A 22,711-nucleotide genomic window follows, 5' to 3' on the forward strand; every position below is an offset into this window, starting at 1 on the left:
TTTCTATCGCGATATCTTGATATACATCCATAATATCAACCTAAGACAACCTGATAATCTGTAATCTAATTTTTAAATAAACAACACAACAAATACAGTCTAACACATTCAAATAACCTGATGTAAACACATGGTCCAGATATAGTAAGCGTAATGTGATTCCTGTCTGCGTTCTCTTGTGTCTGACCTGAGGGATGTAGTACTGCGCTGTCTGTGGGGAATGGAAGGACATGGGAGCCATGGTCATCATGATGTGCTGATTGGGGGGATAGACCGCTGCCGTGGGGTTCTGAGATGTGGGCCGAATGGAAGGGTTATTGCTTGGAATGGTGGGCCGGGCCGTTTGCATCTGCGTCCTCTGGAAAAACTGTGAGGAGAGATAGACAGGAGAGATCAGTTATGTGGCTCACCTTTGGCAAACTGATACGTGTAACGTTAGTACATCTAAGATGGCATCTGATGAAGTCCGCTGAATAAGTAAACACATTTTTGTACAACTATTTATGTAAACGCATGCAAGAAACAGAGACAAAACACATCATCCTAAGTAACATGCAATATAGAGGTGTGTATATAATATATATCTAAATATATATATATATATATACATACATACATACATACATACATACATACACACTGTGTATACTATCTGATGATATAGTTGGTACTGTGGCTTCATAATAGATCATGTATGTATGAATCATAGTAGAGTTTTTATGCTTTTTCTTTTCAACTCCAAACACAACTTTCTATTAATAAATTCCTCAAATAGACCTGTTGACCCGAGAATCTCACACTTGTGACTATGTATATACAAATGCCAAACATCAACAGTGAATCATCAATTTTCGTCCAAACTGACAACAAGTTTCCCAGTTCCTCAGTGTACTAAATGTTGCATAAATGTGTCAAAAGGTCATAAGGGCCACGTACACACTGCGGCTAAATACGGGTGTCACTCCACACTTAATATTCAACAGTATTATTGATCTGACTGTACTGACGCTGTTGTATAAGAACTGAACTGAGATGGATGATGACATCATTTTTTGCATAACTGCTTTATAGATGAAAGGAACTAATTTAATAATTGATGATCTTTACAACGGAACTGACCTCAGCTGAACAACAGCCGAAATGCATAATTTCCCTGTAATCACTTTAAAGCTGCTTTGAAACAATCTGTTTTGTATAAAGCGCTATAGAAATAAAGGTGACTTGACTCCTATTCTGTGTGCTTAGTTATGCAAATACAATTTGGTTGCACTTTGTACAATAAGTGTAAGTTTAACCCGTTTTAGATATTTCTGATAAAAAAAACACCTTTCAAAAGTCTAGGGTCAGTAAGATTTTAAGAAATTAATACTTTTATTCAGCAAGGACACATTTAATTGATCAAATGTGACAGTAAAGATTTCTTTTGTGAATAAATGCTGTTCTTTTGAACTTTCTATTCATCAAAGAATTCATATTTCAAAAACGATCATTCAGCACAACTGTTTTCAACATTGATAATAATAAGAAATATTACTTGAGCACCAAATCAGAATATTAGAATGATTTCTGAAGGATCGTGTGAACCTGAAGACTGGAGTAATGATGCTGAAAAATCAGCTTTGCCATCACAGAAATAAATTACATTTTAAAATATATTAAAATCATAAAAGTCATTTTTTTTAATAGTAATATCATAATATTTTACTGTATACATGCAGCTTTGATGAAAATAGAGACTTCTTTAACAAAATCTGGTTTAATAACAACCATCAGACCATAACATATTTGCAGTTGTGAGCCAAATTGTTGCCATATGATTATCATGCTATATAATATATTGGCATATAAGATAACAGCATTTGCAAATGACTAAATGTAAATAAACATAGTTCATATGAAGTCAATTCACTTGGGATTGACGTAATGAAAAAAGATACCAAACATTTACAATGTTTGAATCAGCCTTCCCTAAAGTACAGTTAATTACAATGATGAGCAAGTAGGAGAAGCCAGTCACAGGAAAACAGTTTGAGCTCTCTGATGCTGACAGTAAACCAAAAGCACACAGCAATTCGACACTGTGGGTGTGGCCAATACAGCAGAGTTTCCTTAAGGACAGTCAGCATGTTGCTATTTGAACACAGTAGCTGTACTATCTGCAGATTTATAATTACTCTAACTGGCACCGATGATTAGGAACCAGCAGCTCTGTCCCAAAACCAACAGAGGCAGCATTTTAAGGCATCATTGATGAACACTTCCAATGCAAATGCAGTTGCAAACAGGTAGGCATCATGATTATGCCTTTTAAGATACCTTCTTTTGGCCAAATATCACATGCTTTAAAGGGGTCATATAATGGTACATGCACTTTTACAAGTTGATTGTACTGAAATGTGTGTTGGCAGTGCCTGTACACAACCATCATAAAATGATAAAAATCCATCCAGTGTTTTTTTCTCCTTATGTTTCCCCCCTCTCAAATCAAGCCGTTCGACCTAGTGACGTCACACGGTCGGACGCCCCTCCCACGATTGTTGATTGACAGCAGCGTTTCAACACAGACCCGCCCCCGCTCGTAAGCGAGCTGTCTGTCATCATAGTCCGCGCGTCATTTTTGATACGCTGGAGCATTGTCTGAGCAGAATGGCGTCTAAGCGATTGTGGTGTTCTGTTCTTGGGTGTAATAAGGAACACAGCAGTCATTTTGATGTTCCTAAATCCGAACCGCTGAAGACGCAGTGGCTGAGTTTGTTTTTCGAAGGGAATATTCCCCACGATCAACGTCAATGCTTTCATGTTTGCGCGAATCATTTCACACACCAGACTGCTCGAGGGTCAGTATAAAGCTGGTTTTGCTAAGAAGCTGCTCCTGAAAAAAGGATCGGTACCAACTGTTCGTGTTCCTGCTGCACCTCCCGAAGAAGAAGTGAGTGTAACGTTTTATTAACCTTTAATTAAACGTACGACGTTCTCGATATAATTCATAATCCCACGTTTATAATGAACAACGCGTTATGGTTATTGTGTTGTTATTAAAAACGGTGTACGCACAGAACAGAGGAGCGGGGTGAGTAAAGCTCATTATCATTTAAAGACATATGCACTTAAACGGCGTGCTGAAAACAGAGCTGTTTTTGACCAGGTAAAATGAGTGTTTTCTTACAATACTAATGAGAATTTTTAATTAAAGTATATTACAAACTTTTAATTTAGACCCTAAAGAATCATATTAGCTTGTACAAAAATGGCATTATATGACCCCTTTAAAGAGAAGCCAATTCCATAACGCACTGTGACAAGCTCAATGAAATATTTCCATCCAAGATGACAGATAAACCCAGAGAAATGTCATATATATATGTATATATAGTCTATTCAAAGAAAAAATTTGAAAGTGAAAATGCAAATCTCTGAAATTATTTTTAAAATAGTAATTCTGCAGTCCAGGGCATTGTGGTCTTTCCATTTTATTCAACAGAATGAGTTCTTGACAGTCTCGATGCCACATCACATTATTAAGTTAACATTACAAGCCTAGAGATTATTTTAATATCACTCTGCTAAGCGGCTTATTTTTTTAAACATAAATTGTAAGGACAAGTGGAGCAGATCTTCTTCACCCAGTCTGACTGTTCTATCATTTACAGATACAATGATGCTTTTAATGATAAGACTGAAAGCTGTTTTAATCAAATGATACGATCCAGTTTTAGACAACAACAACAATGCATTAATGTTATACTCTTTCACGACATCACGACATCACTGAATTACTAATTTATTCCTTTATTGCTAGAATATGGTTAATGAAACTTTGGTTATTTGGTCATGAGTGTAACAACAGTTTATGGTTCACAAATAATACCTACTAACACTAAAGCGTCAACTTCAGGATCTATAGAGCCATAAGTCAAAAGTAGAACTACTGTAACGTTTCACATGTACTGGAGAACATGAAGACAGTGAGCGTCCTCTCTTTCCCATTGACAAAATAAGTACTCATAGTTTTTGACATTGATTTGTGGAGATACTTGGCCATGTGAAAGGATTAATTGCTTCTGAAAGCAGGTGCTTTTTTCTCAATATTTTTAGTGCCATTTTATTTTGTTTTTCTTTATGACAATGTGCAAAATGACCAAAAAGCAACTGACCAAACTAAACCAAAATTGTCAAATTTTAAACATATCAAACAATTAAAAGAAAAAAGAAAATCAATATAAAATGCATCGACTTAAATATGACAGTGGTTCTTAGTCCTGGTCCAGGAGTAACCCCAAAACTTTCCAGGACCTTCTCTTATCTAACACACTTATTTGAGGTCTTAGAATCTCTACTAATGAGTTTATGAGTGTGTTATCAGGTGTGCTTAATTAGCGAGACATTTAGGATGCGGCTGCATCCGAAAACTTAAAAATGCTGCCTTCAGAGGACGCATTCCAAGGTAGGAAGGCATCAAGGCATTAGCTTCTATTCCTGTCTCCCGAGATACCTTCATCTGATTGATTTTGAAGGCAGCATAGATGCATATCCTTTCACTGCCTTTGATAACCACAACTCTGTGCATTCCATTCGGTGAAAGTTGAGCTAGAAAAAAAAAGATGGCGTCTAAAAGTTGCAGTTGCTGGTCGATTTTGATCAACATTTTACACTACACATGTCATTTCTAGATAGAAATTACTATTGTAGTAATTAAATATTTGCACAAAGCTCGCTTTATTTTTCTGTAGATCATTAAACTGTGCAACGTCTAGACTTATTCGGATACATTTAAAAATGTTGTTGTTTCAAAACTCTCTCCATCCACACTATTGTTTTCAAGGATTTTCTAAACGTTACTTGTCCACACTGAAACGTCAGAAGACGCTTAAATAGTTTTACAGCGTATGCGTAAAAAGTAATAAAAGCTCACTGAAATGATATCGAGAGACCAGAAATCAAAGTTCTCACACTGGTCTTCTTCTGGCACAATCACTTTATTAGCAAAATCTCTCACCACTTAACTGGTGTGTTCAGGTTGCACTCAATCGCCACTCCACGTGTGGTCTAAAACCCAAATGCCCTCATGTTTTGCCACAGCACAGCAATTCCGAACAAATTTTATGTCATCTTTGTAGGAATGTTATATGAAGATTAAACAAAGTAACATATTTAGCAAACTGTGACAGCACATGGGAGGCACATGCCGGTATTAACATATATCTACCTGAACAATTTGTCACATTGTTTAAACATACATCATAGTTTTCGAACACCTCAGTTTTCACAGTCCACACTATAACACCAAAACTGTTTTCAAATGTATTTACTTGGGAGAGCATCTTCAAAAAGCTGTTTTTGCAGGACAAAAATGCCTTCTCAGTGTGGACAGAAGGTCAAAACGTAGAGAAACGGATGCGTTTTCAAATGTTTCGGATTACTGTAGACATAGCGATATACTGCGTAGTTCTGGGGGTTTTCCAGTACCAGGATTTGGAACCACTGCATTATGAAAACTTGAGTTACACATTTGCCGTTTTAATGTATACTACCATTTAAAAGTTTGTGGTCAGTAATAAAAGATATTAATACTGTTGGTTTGAACTTTCTATTCATCAAAGAATCCAATTATCATGCTTTACACAAATTTAACCAGTACAACTGTTTTCAGCATTGATAATAATGCGAAATGTTTCTTCAGCACCAAATCAGCATATTAGAATAATTTCTGAAGGGTCATGTGACACTGAAGTAATGATGCTGAAAATTCAGCTTTGCCATCAAAGCAATAAATTGCATTTTTAAATATATTAAAACCAAATGTCGGCATCCGATAGAACGGGTGAAGGTCTTTGCGTGTTACTGTCTATCCGCGTGGCAAAGTAATTTAATTCCATTTAAGCTTTTATCTGACTCCATTTTATATCTGACTCCATTTTATCACGACCTTGAATTTAGGTTAGACTGCCAATTGGTTATTGGTCAATTATGTAATAGTTTAGCAATACATTTATCCTCACGCCTTGTTTAACGTGGGTCTCACGATCACAAGCTCGCCAGCTTCGGTCACCAAACAGAGGTAATTGCTATATACCTGAGATCAGTCGCATTCACGCTTATACAATCAAAGATACTTTGGTATAGCCCCCATGGAATTGCATACACTTGAATTTAACGTAACGTTTACTTCAGTAGAGGTATGGCCACTACTACAGATATAAGTCAACCAACTTTAGATAAGTGTACGTGGGAAACCACGGCATGGCCAAAGATTGGCCATGCCGTGGTTTCCCACGTACACTTATCTAAAGTAACATTAAATTAAAACAGAGGTAAGACACACCCAGATTTAGGTTGGTCAAGCAGCACGTTTGCTGCCCTAAACAGAAATTCACTTATTGTCTTTGCAATACCAAGTACACTTGAATTAGTGCCAAATATTAGTCGTCACTAATCTGATGCAAAACTTGCGATAACATACGAATCTGTTTAATCTACTTGGGAAAACAATTTCAGAGTCAGTAGGAATAAAATCATATGTAACAATTTATTATGTCAGATAAACGTATCATGCCAATTTCAAAATCAGTTCAAAGATAATAAATACAAAACATCAAATGCTCTGGAATAAAGAGAGAAGATGCGAACCTGACATCATAAAATACATGATGCTAAGTGTTTTGCATACACTCCGCATCATGGGCTAATTTGAGTTACAAATCGCCCTGAGGCACTTGTTGCATTTCTTTATATAGACAGAAACTTCTTTCACATGAAAACATTTGCTAACAATGGGAATTTGCATTTAGAGTTTACACCTTTTGGAAGCCGGATGCCATCTGCCTGGAAGACACACCCTCCTCTGTGTGCAAGTTATCTCTTGGTTTTCTTCTTTGGTAATGAGACATTTGTACCAGTCGCACTGAGACATTTCAAATGATACCAAACATGTATAATACTGTATGATAATTATTCACATTAAACCATATAGATGTTTGGGTGAATTTTAGTGATCTCAGCATGAGAGAGAAGGAGTGGGGGAAGGGGGAAAGAGATGTATTCAGAGGTGAGACTTGCGTCTCAAATGGTGATGCTAACCGCACAAGAGAGAATTCAAATGTTAATTTCCTTTGTTTTCTCAGAGTTGCCCTCTCTTCCAGTTTTTCCAGTCTTACAACTGTAACTGTATTTTTCTGTTTGATCAAATAAATGCAGCCATTGTGTGCATAAGATACTTTTTTTAATTGTGTATATGTTGCAAATTAACCTGCTATCAGAGCAAAATAATTCAGTTCACCAGTTTTCAGAATCTCCAGTACAAGCAGATCAATCCTCAACAAGCTGATTCAATTTGTTCTAAATGTTTTTATTGTTTGAGTGCAACCATTTTTTAATTAAACCAATTTAATAGCATATTTTTTGAGTAGTGTTCATGACCATTGGTACAATAAAAAATCCTTAGGTCAATAAGCATGTCACTAAAGCTGTTAGAAATCAATGTCTAACAGCTGAAAAACAGCATGGAAATCCTCAAATAACAGACACACCGAGTCTCAATGTCTGCATTTTAGCAGTAATGTTTCCTAAAGCATTACAACATTGCAGAGAAGAGAATCCACCCGTCGACAAGCAGCTCCAACAGGGAGCAATCAATGCATATAGAAATAAACCGTTCTACATGCAAACCTAACAAAACAAAAATACAGCAAGCACTTTTAAAAAGTCAATCAGACCAACATGTACATATACAGAGGAGGGGTAAACTGAAATGGAGGATTCTGCTGTCTTTGGGGTGGGTAGCTGCAGTGCAGTTGGCTGGGCAGGGAAGCAGGAAGATGAGGTTGAGAGAGAAACAGAGAAGTTTATGCCATGCATTTTCCTCAAGACTGCAAATTACCTGAATGGGTCTGAATCCTCCCTTGAATATTGAAGCAGGAAAGAGAGAGAAGAAGCTCATGGGATAATGCACTAATTGGTATGGAGGGAGAGAGAGACTAACACACACACTTAATGAGAGATCTGCAGTACAGAGCATGCAAAGAGCCTTTCCTTCAGGGAAAGCCATTTACAAAACAAGAGGGCACTATGCTCTGCTTTATAGGTAGCCAAGTGACATCATCTTTATGTGGCAACACACAAGAAACAGGAGCTGAAATCCGCTAACCCTCACAGATGCTCACAACGAACTGAAAAATAGAGATGGACCAGAAAGTCTTGTACAGAAACGAGTTCCTTTGACTATGAGAGACGTTCGAAGCTCACTGTAGGTGAGATGAATCACAGGATAATAATTCAAAGAACAAACACCAGATGAAGACATATAGTGCTGATGTTAAATGCAAATGATGATGATTGTGTTCAAAATATAAATGCAGAATTAAATAAAAATGTATATTTAAAAAAAAAAAAAAAGAGGTTACACTTTATTTTAGGGTTAGGACAAAGGATTGGTTTAGCGTTAACTGCATGTAATTATGCATAATTTATAATTATTACCATGGTGACCACATGTAACGTGTAACAAGGAAGGGCACTATAAAATAAAGCGCTACCAAAATAAATATATACTAGTAAAAACAGCAGTAGAAATTTTTCACAAGTAGTTGCGTAACTCATATTTAGGTTAGCATTACTTAAACGGGAAAAATTTCACACAAAAAGATAATTCTTTCATCTATTAAACATAAAAGAAGATATTTCAAGCAGACATCAAGTTAGCATATGACTTGGATTACAGTGAAAAAAGCTCAAATGATGCCTTAATGTTCCTTATTTCTTTTTTTTTTCTTTTTTTTTTGAGCTTTTGGTCGCCATCTAATTTGTATGGAAGAAAGCAGCGCGAACATACTCCAAAACTTCTCCTTAATTGTTTCATGGAAGAAAGCATACAAGATTGGAATGACATGAATTTTCATTTTTGGATGAACTATTATTTAAAAAAACACAGGGGGTCCATGTATTACACAGTGAACGTTCACTTGTTCAGCCTTAAATTCTGACCGTAACTACAAGGCCTTAAAGTTCAGATGTCAATTAAAAGGTCCTTACTGTGTTTTTAAACGATCACATTTCAGGCAGAATTATCCATCTAATATTTCCCAGTGATCTTCAAAGATCTGAACTGCATATGTTGCTGAACAGTGTGTTCCCAGACGTTTATTTTTGAATGTGTGTTTCTGTCAGTGTGTGTCGGAACTGCTCCAAGAGCCAGAGAGGGTGAACCCTGAATGTAGTAGATCATGTATCTAGTCAAGCTTACAATGGACTACTACAGACTAGATATACTCTCTACACCTGGCTATTACTTCTGAACAAAAGGATTCACTCGTTTGATCTACAGCCTAAGCTCAGAGTAGTAAAGACATCCTCTAATAGACTAAGCACACTACAAGACCGAAGTTTGTTGCCATTTGATGGTATAAAGGTAGTTCACCATCATTTATTCATTCTCATGTTGTTTCAAACCTGTATGACTTTCTTCTACGATAGATTGCCACATCTGTCTTGCTGCTTCATCTGCCTCAAACAAATTGCAGTCTGACTAACTGGATTGCAAGATACTGCCAAAAATCACTTGGCAGAATCAATGACAAAGTTTTAAATTCTGCGAAGTCACAATGCATGACCATGATGGATAATTAAAAAGTTACGTTTTGTCATTATTTAATCAACTTCATGTCGTTTCAAACCTGTTTAAATTCCTTCCTATTACAAAACACAATTTTGAAGAGCTTTGGACCCCATTGGAAAAAATGAGGGTGCGTAAACAATGACAATTTTTCTTTTTGGGTGAATATCACTTTAAATGAGCGCAGGTTAAATTCCGTTTTGTAGTGTTTGTTTGCTATTAAACTTATAGGCCTCAAGAAGCTTCTAAGGGGGCTCCATAAATGTCTACAAATTATTTAAATGTAGTTATATTAACAATCTTAATTAAAATGCACTAAAAATAAGCATGTACAACACTTTTAATACCAGGGGTATCAGCTTATAGGAAGGCCTTCAAATTTTGTCTTGAAGTCAACAATGTTGGGAACGAGTGACCACTGCCATAGCGGACATTACCAAGGCCCCATTGTCAAAGGGCCTGTGACAAATTTCCAGTTTTCAGTCCTGAATGTACTCTCTGAATAATTGCAACGAACTGGATCAATACTTCAGTCTAAGAAACACAATAAAGCTTATGTGTGAAAGATGGCCCAAGCATATGCGTACATTACCTGGTGATGGGTAGGACGAGGCCCAGTGGCAAACTGATTGAAGGCAAAGAGTGGCATGGCAGAGGGAGAGAATCAGAGAGAAAAAAAAGAAGCGAGAGGTAAGAATGATCACCCACAGACAAACACATAAACCACAAGCTGTGCATGGCATAAGCTGCGTACTTCCAGAGAGGAAGTAATGATGCAAGGCATGTTATATGTACCATATACACACAGCACCACTTGATCATCAAACATCACACTATAAACAAAAGCATAGCGCTTAGCAGAGAGGAAGCATTTCTAACAGAAGTCTAATTTGAAAAGATTACATGTTATCATGATGAAGTCACGGACACTCACCAGGCGGCTCTGAGGCTGTGCGTTCATTGGTTGGTTTGGCGAAGAGTAGACCAGAGGGGTCGTGCCGGCATTCTGCCCCAGTGTGTACGGAGACTGCAGAGTCACGGGGTCCCAGATAGGCCGAGGTGGAACGACCACCGGCGGAGGAGGAGGAGAAACAGCAGTTAGGATGGATGTGAGTGTTACCTTCTCTGATAAAATCCCTACAGCTGAGTGAGCGCGTGCTGCGTAAGTGTGGGTGACAGAGTGAATGTGTCCACTCCCTGCCGCTGCAAACACTGCGGTCTGCTGACACTGACAAATCTGCCATCTCCTCAACGCTGCCTTCAAGGCAGAGAAAGAGAGAGAGAAATAGAGGCGTAGTCCTGAGCAGACGTGAGTGGGTGCAAACAGAGCGTTTGAGTGTCACTGGGTTCAGACTACATTGAACTATACAGGATGGCAGAAGAGAGCTTTAGAGGCTTTCATTCAAATCAACTTAAGGAACATTTATTTTGCGGTCAGTCTACCTTGCTCAAGGGCAGAACGGTGATGACACATCACGTGGGTTGGGTTATCCAGAGTGAGGTTTCAACCTAAAACTTTTCGGTTTTCCTGAAAGGATCCAAAGATGATTGGCTGGCTGACAGCTATTTATATATATATATATATATATAAAGTTTTGTTATTTCAGGTGCCGCTATTTTAAACAGTGGTCAAATGTTGTTGTTTTTTTGTTGTTTTTTAATGGCTGAGTGATGCAGATACATATATTTATTTAGCAAATGTAAGTCCAGCAAATAAGATTTATGCAAAAGTAAATTAAGTAAACAAACACTTATTTTACACCGATATTTTTTTTAAAATTTGAAATCAGAAAGAACAGTTATTAGACAATGATGATGATCAATCTGTAATAATACATCTATAAATATTTTTACTAAGGAAACTAGAACTTTAATCTACAGGGTGGGCCATTTATATGGATACACCGTAATAACATGGGAATGGTTGGTGATATTAAAGTCCTGTTTGTGGCACATTAGTATATGTATATATCACCACCCATCTTGAGGAGTTTGCCCCCTCACATATACTAATGTGCCACAAACAGGACTTTAATATCACCAATCATTCCCATGTTATTACGGTGTATCCATATAAATGGCCCACCCTGTAGAATTTAACATGTTCCAAGTAACCAGAACAATTTTTATTGTATTTAATGGTTCATTGACTGTATCATGAAAATATTTAATGCTTAGCGTCTCTCTGTCGATGTTATTAGCTTCAATTATAAGTGTCAGACTCTGTTCTGCCACGTCACAACAAACCTCCACAGGGAGTCGAGATGTGATTGCTATTATTCTACTTTTTGAGTACAGCATTCTTGCACTCTAGAAACAGTGCCGCCCACATGGTAGAAAAACCATGTTCGATACCCACTAGTCACAAAATCTTCTGGTAAACAATAAATCCTCGACTCGAACTCCTAGATAGCAGCCAAAATCTTCTGTTCACCTCTGACATCCACAAACCACACCGATTCTTCCTCTGCATTCACATGCACATGTTTTGATCGAGGAAAGAGTAGATGGGTGATTAAGGTTTAGCCTTTGGAGCACTCTTAGCCTATTAATAGGCAGTTGTGCCGGCAGTGCGGTGCAGGAGTGGAGTGGGAATGTGAGCGCTGGTCTTAGACAGATAAGCTTGAGAACAGCTGAGTCACCCTGACAGACTTTCTATTCCTGTGGCAGAGTCCACCGGGCACAGTGTGAATGTTGGCTGTGTGTGTTTGCGTGACAAGGCGCGAGTTTGGTGGACCTCTACACACCGGTAGTGTGCATACTTACACCATGACAAACAAGTAATAACTTCCCCGCAGGCTAATTATGATAGAGAACATGCGGCATACCCAGATAAGCTGGGTCTCAATCAAGTATCAACAACACAGACAAACATCACAGCAGAGAGAGGAGTCTAGCAATGACTATATGTCAAGCATCTTATTAGTTTGCCAGCTTTATTTAATCATCGCAGTAAGACGCACTGCTTTCTGTTTGACAGCCAGCACAGCAGGTTCCCAAAGATTATGTAAACTTACAATCCTATCTGCAGTCAGGTCTCAAACAGATTTTCGCTGAGTGCAGAAAAGCGATCAAATCCGCCTTAACCCAAGGAAACACGCTAGGCTTTAAGTCTTGTCTAAGAAATCAGTGTTTTTATAGATCAGGAATGATTAACCACGGTAATCAGTGATGTATCACGTTTCGTAGGAAATCTTCGACATCTGCATCCAATTATCTGAAATACCTTCCTACTGACCTCTAAAGATTTTTTTATCTGTGTGTAATGTGTCTGTAAGAAAAAAACAACCAAACAGTGATGTGTTGAATAATGCATCAGGGCTGGGCAAAACAGCTAAAATTGAATTTTTTTTTTTTTTTTCTTTTTTTTTTTTTTTTTATCAATTTAAATGGCAAATGGCACCTGTAATAATTCAAAGTAGATTCAAAATGTTTTGCAAACACTTGCAGGACACAAGTAGCACCCACTAATATTTAAACTTAGAGTCATCGATTTTAATATATGATGAACAGATTTGATTTAGGCTTTCATTTATGTATAAACACTGATCAACACAAATACATAGAGCACATCAAATATGATAAACAGAAGCTCAACCGTACTTGCTCAAATCATATAAAACGATCATGTCTCTTTAGAATACTTGGATTAAAGAACTCAAGTCATATGATTAAAAAAAATAAAAATAAAATATGTTTGATGTGTCAAAGGTTTGGTGGAATGGACTTTTAATAAAAACAGTTTCACTTCTGTTTCGAAGATGAATCAAAGTCAACATGAGGGTGAAATGACAGAATTTTCATTTTTGAGTGAACTCTCCTTTAAAAGTCAAATTAAAATTGCAATAAAATCTTTGCAGTATTCAGAATGTTGCTTACTTTTATTTATATTTTATTAACATTACAAATAATTCAATATATTCAATATATTGCCCAGCCCTACCAAGCATACAAACACTCAGGTGGGTGCACTCACCCCTCCTCCTGCCTCCCATCCTTTAGGGTGACCATACAGATGCGGAGTGGATACTGTTGAAACTGATACCTGAGAGAGTCCAGGGGAGGAGGCGTGACCCGGCGGTGTGGCCTCTAGATTAGGGCGTCCCTTGTTGAGTTCATGTGCTGTATATGGGGGTCTCTGTACCTGAGTAAAAAAAATAAAAAAATTGTCAACACTGAAGAGTCAGTCAAAACAAGCATCACTGTTTTTGAAGTCAACATGAAATGACATTCGTAAACTCATTTCACTTCAGTAACATGACAGGTTGAGAACCTAGTTTAGAGGATTAGTTCTCTCCTGAAACCCCATATTTGAGGGGGCTTTGTGACCAGGAAGTCTGAAGGTCAAAGTTCACCCTTAACAGCACTGCAACGCAAAGTCCTTTAAGACAAGTAATTTCACTCGGCGTCCATCTTTGAAACTCCTGCTATTTCAGTTATGCAAGTGTAGTTCCTATCTCTTTGAATGGGGAAACATCAAATTCTCCACAGCTGTTCACAAAGCTTACGATTACATTTCATATTTGAAATCACCAATGAAATCTGACAACAGTTTCCTCATAAATGTGGTTTCTTGTTAAAATAGCATTCAAATAGTTTAATTAGCTTCTGGCCAAACAAACATACGGATTCGACTTAAGTCTAAAGCGCAACTTATGCGACGTACTGCTGATATTTACGCTACGCCATGACACACTACGCTACTTCCAACATCATAAGTTGCGTAAGTTGCGCTTTAGATGCTAGTAGACTGCGTATTGCCGTTTGGCCGGAAACTAGAATTTTACTTTGTAACGTGTTAAATGTGAATATTTTTCTTACACAAACTCATCGCTTTGCTTCAGAAGGCCTTTATTAACCCCCCGAAGCCGTGCGGAGTTCTTTTATGATGGATGGATGCCCTTTTTCGAGCTTCAAACTGATTTTGCTTTCCTCATGGTCACTGATTAATTAACTATGAACAAAACCCATATTCCTGTGTACTGTAGACTAGATCTTGTAGTCACCACATGAAATTCTCCTGTGAACACTCATTACAGCAGCAGCTCCATCATAGGCATTGGAGAGAGTGAGTGTCACTGTCAGTCCTCCCTGGATTTTCAAAGTTGCTGCTGTAATTATAAATTGTAAATGTGGGCCAGAAACTGATTATCTTGCTGGTTGCACAGTGAGGGGTTGCAGCAGGAGCAACTCCATAACTCATTAAAGAAACCGGGAAACGTGCAGTCCTGTCGTCTTGCAGATCAAGGGCTTCAAACAGAGAGTGCACAGTTTTTACCCACTCTGAAATACGGCCATCTGCGAGCCAGACGTGTTCCTCTGGAAGGAGATTGCGGTAAAACAAACATCTCCACCTTGGTCGTACACCACATATCCAATGACAATCAGTCAGTTCTGAACTAAACACCTGGAACTTCACACGACTGGCTTTCCTGCTTTCCCAGGCAACATCAGCAGGTGGAGAATGACCCAGTTATTTGCAGGGATTACACAGCTTACCCAGCAGCTGGGCTTTTCCAGGGTGGGGTGCTGCTGTACTAAGGAGGGGTGGGTGAAATCACACACACAGCCCTGTGGCTCCCAGAATGAGGGGCTTTCTGACCCAACACAGGAAGCAGGAACAGGAGAAAGACCAGCTCAGCAGAAAAAAGCACCCCACCCATTCACTTCCCTCAGTACTGTTCAAACATCATCAGTCCTGCTCTCTCAACCTCACGTCACTCCAGCCAGCTGTCAGAAATCCATTTTCCTATTAAAAGGCTATATTTGCGCTTTGGAATTGATTTTGCATCCACATTTTTACTTTATATGAGAGTTTTTTTTCCTAAGATATAAAAAAATCTGCATGCCCTCCATTTATGTCAAATACTTTAAAACCATACTACATAAGCCTAGAATAAAATATATTCAACTTTTTGTAACTATTAAACTATTGTAACTATGGATCATTTTTGACTTTGTGAATTTTTTTACAACAAATCTGCGACCTTAATTTTATATACACACTGTATATTAGTGCTCTCAAATTTCATTAAAATATCTAAATGTGATCAATGTCATATTTATTTCCCCACTTCCCCTGGATGTATACACTACTGTTAAAAAGTTTGAGGTCAGTAAGATTTTTTTCTTAAAGAAAAGTTATATTTTTATTCAACAAAGATGCATTACACTGTTTAAAAGTTACAGTAAATAAATGTATAATGTTACCAAAGATTTATATTTCAAATAAATGCTGTTCTATAAGCATAAGAGACTTTTGAACAGTAGTTTGTGTGTGTGTGTGTGTGTGTGTGTGTGTGTGTGTGTGTGTGTGTGTGTGTGTGTGTGTGTGTGTGTGTGTGTGTGTGTGTGTGTGTGTGTGTGTGTGTGTGTGTGTGTGTGTGTGTGTACACAAAGACCACATAGAGACAGTATCTGTATTATGGTTCATTGGACTCTTAAAGGAGCTGTATGTAAGAAATGTATTTCAATTAATCATAAAATGGCCCTGATATGTCACTAGACATTAAGAAATCATGTTCATTTCAAATACTTATATCACTGACAACAGTAGTCCAGCCAGGATATTGTCATTTAAAAGTGATAGTTGCAGCCCTCAACTGATGTTGATGTTGTCATGTTGTGTTTTGGCCTGATGCTCCACCCTCCACCTATCTACCAATCACGAAGTCAGTAGTGTTTCGGCATCCGGGTTGCCAGCTCAGCTCTAGTTACCACAGCTGCAGCTACAAACGTTCCTGCTGGATCCTGCAGCCTATCTGGCAACCTCAAGTCAGGAGGGAGGGGGAGGGGATACACCGCTCTACAGTAATTTGAAAGTGATTGCGGTACCAGTTTTGGCCACAATCTTACATACGGCTCCTTTAACTAGTAAGAATGAGTGGAAACATTAAAAGAGAGAAAGTAATAAGACTTTCCATTTTTGGAGCCCTCCCATATCATTGCCTACTTAGCTATAGCTATGGTAAACAGCTTCCACCAGTACACATGGTGGTCCACATGTTGATGACTCAAATGTACTGTGGTAGTGTCAGAGTTCTGTCACTTCTGTTTGGGTTACATCTTGGGTTGGTGACAGAGCTCTGGCATTCCCGGTCTGTCATGCGTTGGGTATAGTCTGGTTTGTTGTGAGCACATGGCTTGTCATGTTTTTCCTTGTGCCATGTGCTCTCCTGTCAATTGTCTAGCCCCTCCCATCTTGTTACCTGCTTATTGATTCATTTGCCCCACCTGCCTTTCTCATTACCTGCTTTTGTTTGCTTCCTATTTAGTCTCCCTGTGTTTGCAGTCCTGTGCTTGTTTGTTGTCTATGTTCCCAGTTTTGCCAGATGCCTGTCTTGTTTTCCCCCACAGGGAGTTTTTGTTTTGTTTATTACTTAATAAAGATCCTTATTTTTCTGCACCTGAATCCTCGCTTTACAATTCCGTGACAGGTAGTGCAGTTAGGAGTCAAATAATACATTGTTACAGGACATCTGCAGAGGCAGGGTAACTTGGTCTGATCCCAAGTTAAGGCCATGACACACAAAGTCGACGTCAAAGAACTAGCGGCGACGAAAGCCGACTGTGTTGTTGCCTTGCGTCAGCTGCGTCTGGGCCAAAGAGCTCCACTTGAACACACCAAAAGGACTATAGCCAACATTAGGGTGACCATACGTCCTGTTTAACCAGGACATATCTGGCCAGGATTTCGAGATCGCCCAAAATGCTCGGGATTCGTCTTTTGCTTTCTACAGTCACCATTCATTATGTTTACATTATTACGTTATTTGACACTGACACGTACGTGCCAGCTTTGCAGGTCATGCATTCTGATTCACACGGATCCCGATCGAGACGAAAACACAGGAATTTTCTTAGCAATGCTAAAACGCACATCAACCGATCACTTGTTTAGCGTTCATGTAAACACTACATTCAGATTAACCAATCGGAATTAATTCAGTACTACTGAATCAAAAGGTGTACATGTAAACAAAATGAATGGCGACGAGAAAGCAAAAGCCGAATCGCGGATATTTTGGGCGATCTCGAAATCCCGGCCGGACATGACCTGGAATATGGTCACCCTAGCCAACATTCAACTAAGTACGTTCTGCGCCTGTATGTAAGGAATAACTGTCAATATCAGCAGGTATCAATAGTCTGTATTCGTCATTCAAAAATTGAAACCGAAACTTAGACTGCAGATATACAAACCGCAAACAACGCAGTGCTCGCTTACCATTCTGAATATCAATCATGCTGCTCACTTTCTTCATTCCAGGAGGCTCATGTTGTTATGAAAATATTTACATACTGGAGTCTTCTGTGTGTGCCGTCTTGACTTCTTTTCTCGCTTTCATTCTCGTTCGCTAAACTGAACCGCCAATCAGAGCGATCTCTCTCACTGATGGCCCAGACGCCGATTCAGCATGCGGACAGACGCCGACGTGAACCAGACTAGTACCGACATGTGGACACTGCAAAAACTAGCCTGACAGACATTCATCGAAGACCCGACGGCTTGGTGTGTCACGGCTCTTGGAGTCCAAGCAATCAGACAATGTGCGGACATGGCTTCATTTCTATAAAGCATACTTTAAAGAACCTGTCATATCTTTAGAAATGACTGCAGCAAATAGGGGCAGGCTTCAGATAATCTAAGGTAAAGCCGCCTGATGACAGGTTTAGATGTAAAGAAGGAGAATGGATCGTTCAACTCACACTGTAGACCGCAGTGACGGGCTGGGGGAAGATTCGCTCATCCAGGGGAGGCGGCACTCTTGGAAACCTAGGGGGGATATTAAGGAAAACTCTGGGGAAGAAAGTACTTAAGGCCAAACACAGCAACAAGGTGGGAGAACACACATGAAGCATGAAGAAAACTGTTCAAGCGCAGTAACATCAGAAAGAAAAGAGGTGACAGAGTCAAGCCGATCACATTTATCCACATGCAAATTAGCTAATTAGCTTGTTTTTCCAAAGTTATATAACCTAGAACTGTTCTGCATGACCGATCCGTATTATTCATCTTCTCCTTATTTTTTTTCTTCTGCTTGCCCTGCCAATATTTTCACCGACCCTATAAAAACATTTTTTTTTACAGTTCAAATGCTTGGGGACTCTGTAAGATTTTCTTTTAAAGAAGTCTCTTATGCACACCAAGGCTGCATTTATTTGATAAAAAAAACTGTAAAAACTAAATATTGTGAAATAATATTACAACATAAAAATAACTTTTCTTTTTTTATAGCCTATATATATAGATGTAATTCATAGAATATAATTTTGGGTAATAATGTAAACGTTTTTACTGCCAGGCTTGGTCAATTTTATGTAGCCTTGCTGAATAAAAGTATTAAGTATTATTTTTTCCAAACTTCTGAACGGTAGCGTACATGTCAGAAAGAAATATATAATTATATCTTTAAATATACATGATCCATATCAATTTATTTATAAAAAATGAATAGCTAGAAATAGCTATAATATGCAGAAACTCCACCATAACTATAAACTCTCATAAAAACGGTCATAAATTACTGTATTACTTTCAAACATTCTAAATGATAGATGAGTCACAAATCATTTATCCAGAACTTGGAATGTTTATGCTGATTTATGTATGAAAACATGCTTTTTAATTAAGATAAATTAATTTTAATTTTTGATTTAATCTGAGTTATTATTTAAAAGTGACACATTGAATTGACATTTCTGTAGCTCAAACAGCAGACCACGGTGCTAGCAACACCAATGTCATCGGTTATTATACCAACAAAATATGTACCTTTTAAATATGTTAAAAACAATATTCAATACATCACAGAAATGTAAATGTTTAGATTTGCAAGGCTTGAAAAACAATCAACATAATGACAACACAGTTCTGGGCACAATATGCATCAAATGACCTGAAACTCTCTCACATTTGCACTGTTAAAACGGCTAGCGTCAATCCCTGCTCTCTTTTCCACATGCGTCTTAAAAAAAACAAGGTAACGTTTTAAAGGAAACATGTATTTCTTCTTCTCCAACTCATTTTTCAGTGTTTCCTTGTTCCTCTATGAGCTCACAACCTCCAGCCACGCCAGAAAACGATGCAAAATTCACATAAATAGTACTTGAAACCATACTATTTTATATAGTATGTACCTCCATATAATCAACCATACTCCACATTACTGAATAAACAGTGCATTTTGAATGATGGAGTCATTCCGTGCGATTCCTCTAAGAAATGAGGTTCTCGCACCAATGAACATCATCATCCGTGCTGCAAAAAGGTGCAGCAAAACTGTCCTACACAAGAAGCTGATTGTGTATTAACATGCTGCTGTAGCGCAGAGGACGGAGATGCGTCTTCCATCTCCAGCCCAGCAGCAGATCCGTGCTGCCTCAGTTCTGTCTGTACAACCAGGCTATTGTTAACTTATGAGGGTGGGGAAGCCCTTCCTCCTCCACTGCACCACGGGCACATACACACCGAGAGAGTTCAAACAGAGATAATGTACAGTTTACTGAAACAACAGCTGTTAGTTACTCATTTTAACTTTCCCTTGGGACGCTGCCAAGACACTTTGACAGTATTCTCATCACGCTCCACAACCACGTCACCCTTTTACAGCCACAGTTTCAACCGGTTTGTAGGTTACAGATTATTTTTAGTGCTACAGTTACAGTATGATTTACCCAGATATGCATTTGCAATAACAATGTCTCATTTTCTCTGTTTCACTTCAAAATCATCCTCAGTTGCTTTAGATACTCCACAGGTTTCCTCAGCCACGCTGACATCGTCTAAATAAACTCCTGCTTAAATCAGAGTGCTATAATGAGAAACAATAAATGCAAATATTGACTGTTACATAAGAGATCAACTACTGATTTGCTTGATCTCATGTTAGAGTTTATAGCAGATCATTCTCAACATGCAAATGTTTGCAAGCAGATTTCCTGACAGCTAACTTGTAAATGCAACCAGTGCATTGAGGATGAATTTTTTATAGTCAAAAAAAGAAACAGAAAGTATTAACTGTAAATGCGTTTGGGGAATCTCCCACGATTATAAAAAAATAAAACCCAAGAGAAACCCATAATCAAAAAAAAAACTTGATTGTCCAGCAAATAAGATGCTGACAGAAGGACTTGGACAGTTACAACAGAAGGGAGTTGACTGTTAGAGCCATTAAGAAATATAAACAAGACGTTGAGGGCAAGCAAAACAGTTTCTCTCTATGGGAAAACATATCACACTGCTCACCCTACCTTACTGTAAGGAACAGATATCTGTGGTATATGTGGGCAGCCAGATCAATCTTATTAGAAGACACTACAAGCAAAAAAAACGCATTGGTCAATTTTTAGATATTGGGCTATTTTGCTTCCATAGTTGCTTCTTTTATTACACTTTATATATTTGCATCTATAGATTTAAATTACAATACATATCTTTAAAGACTATTTTTTTCTGACTGTTGACAGTATTTTCTGATTTATGAAGTGAAAAGAGATATCGAAAACCCCATCTGTAAATATTTTTACTGTAATATGTCAACAAAATGAAACAAGAATTTTGAACCTGGCTTTATACAATGTTCAGATTTCTGTTCTGTATGCAAAATGATTGAGTGGATATTGTTATAAATATGTTTGCAAACTTGTAAAACAAAATATGTACAATCCTTTAATAAACAGGGGAAGTATGGTGATATCTATTCGTTTTTTGTTTGTTTTTACCTCATTCACCTTTGGTGTCTTGCCTTAAAGGGAGAGTTTGCGCAAAAAATGAATAATTTACTCGCTCTCATGACTCTCATATCAGAATCGTTGTGATTCTTAGTCACCATTCACTGTATGGAAAAACATGAAATGAAAGTGAATGGTGACATAATGTATTTCGCAAAAGTTAGCCCTACTCAGTCATAAGGGTTTGTAACAACATAAAAAGTGAGTAAATCACGACATAATGATCTAAATATAATTAATATAATAATTAATATAATTTAAATGCGGTATCTTATTTTTTTTAAATGACATGGAAAAATAAGTGTTGACAGCTCGGCTTTTGACAGTCAGTCACATAAACACTGTTACTGCACTGGTACCTCCATGTACAAGAAACAAAACCGGACTTAAATCACAACCAAACCAAACATTTAGTCTTGCCAGCAAGCTGTGCAAATACTAGCGGGCACACAGTACAACACACTCTAACGCTGTCAAAACCTAGTGAGTGACCCACCTGCCTAGACAGCAGTTTCTGGCATTATATGCGCATCAAATCGAATCCATAAGATGTTTAGAAATGCTGTCCAGGCAGGCAGCTGAGCTCACTAGGTTTTGGAGGGGGGAAAAACACATATTTGTAATGGAGCCAGATGCTTTCAGAGAAGGATACTGTGGCTGCGGCACTGGCGGAGGCTGTTGAGCCACCGGTGTCCCCGGCGGTAGCGGTACTGTGGTCAGGGTGGCCCGCAGCTGGCTCGAGGGTGACGGCCCGGTTCCGGTTCCAGGTCCAGCGGCGGCAGCAGCGGCTGGTTTCGGCACCGCTTTCGGCGGCAAACTCATCGCAAATAAAACAAATTAAAAAACGCACGGCTTTACAGATATTTACAAATAAATTAGCTAGCGGCTAAACAGTGCACGTAAAAAAAATATTGCTGGAGAGTTACGTCAACACCTGGCCTTGCAGGAGCAGTTTGCCGGTGTCTGAGCCGATAGAAAAGCTTGAGCTAACAGGCTAGCTAGCTTATTGAGAGAATAGCAGGCTGAAGTTAGCCAGCTAGCGCTTATTGTGGTTTATCTTCATTGCTGAAGGTTGGGGGCTGTTCCCCCTCCCCGGCCGGGGTTTCCGAGGATCTAGTTTGCCTCTTCTTGCCAGGGCGATCTTGATAGGTGTGCCCCTTTTGGGAAATAAATAACACCTTGTTTACAACTGCTCTTTGACGAGAGTATCTCCACGGAGTGTGATGATTCCGTTCAACATGGCGCTGCGGCCGCCTCCAGTAGTCCTACAGGACCGACCGTTCGTTCACTTCGGGTGTTTTCGTAAAACTTCGGAGAGTGGAATTAGCAACGAGTGTATACGGAAGTACGGAATGCGGGGTCCGGAACTCA

General features: G+C 38.5%; 1 protein-coding gene across 6 annotated transcripts in view; it reads right to left on the reverse strand.

The window, feature by feature from the left end:
• eif4g3b (eukaryotic translation initiation factor 4 gamma, 3b) overlaps positions 1–22,692 on the reverse strand; it is a 48,236-nt gene extending 25,544 nt beyond the window's left edge. For 2 of the 6 annotated variants that reach the window (XM_084428754.1, XM_084428753.1), the window contains exons 1-7: positions 21,993–22,298; positions 18,317–18,407; positions 13,584–13,751; positions 10,542–10,634; positions 10,200–10,232; positions 7,877–7,897; positions 188–367 (exon numbers count right to left, since the gene is read on the reverse strand). In XM_084428754.1, coding sequence (XP_084284880.1) covers positions 188–367; positions 7,877–7,897; positions 10,200–10,232; positions 10,542–10,634; positions 13,584–13,751; positions 18,317–18,407; positions 21,993–22,162 — 756 coding nt within the window. In that variant the 5' untranslated portion in view covers positions 22,163–22,298. Of the gene's footprint in view, positions 1–187; positions 368–7,876; positions 7,898–10,199; positions 10,233–10,541; positions 10,635–13,583; positions 13,752–18,316; positions 18,408–21,992 lie in introns of all 6 variants that reach the window. The other 4 variants (XM_084428756.1, XM_084428755.1, XM_084428758.1 and 1 more) reach the window with 3 other exon arrangements.
• Between the last annotated feature and the right edge of the window lie 19 nt (positions 22,693–22,711).

The sequence above is a fragment of the Rutilus rutilus genome (genome assembly GCF_951802725.1).
Source record: "Rutilus rutilus genome assembly, chromosome: 13".
Taxonomy (NCBI): Eukaryota; Metazoa; Chordata; class Actinopteri; order Cypriniformes; family Leuciscidae; genus Rutilus; species Rutilus rutilus.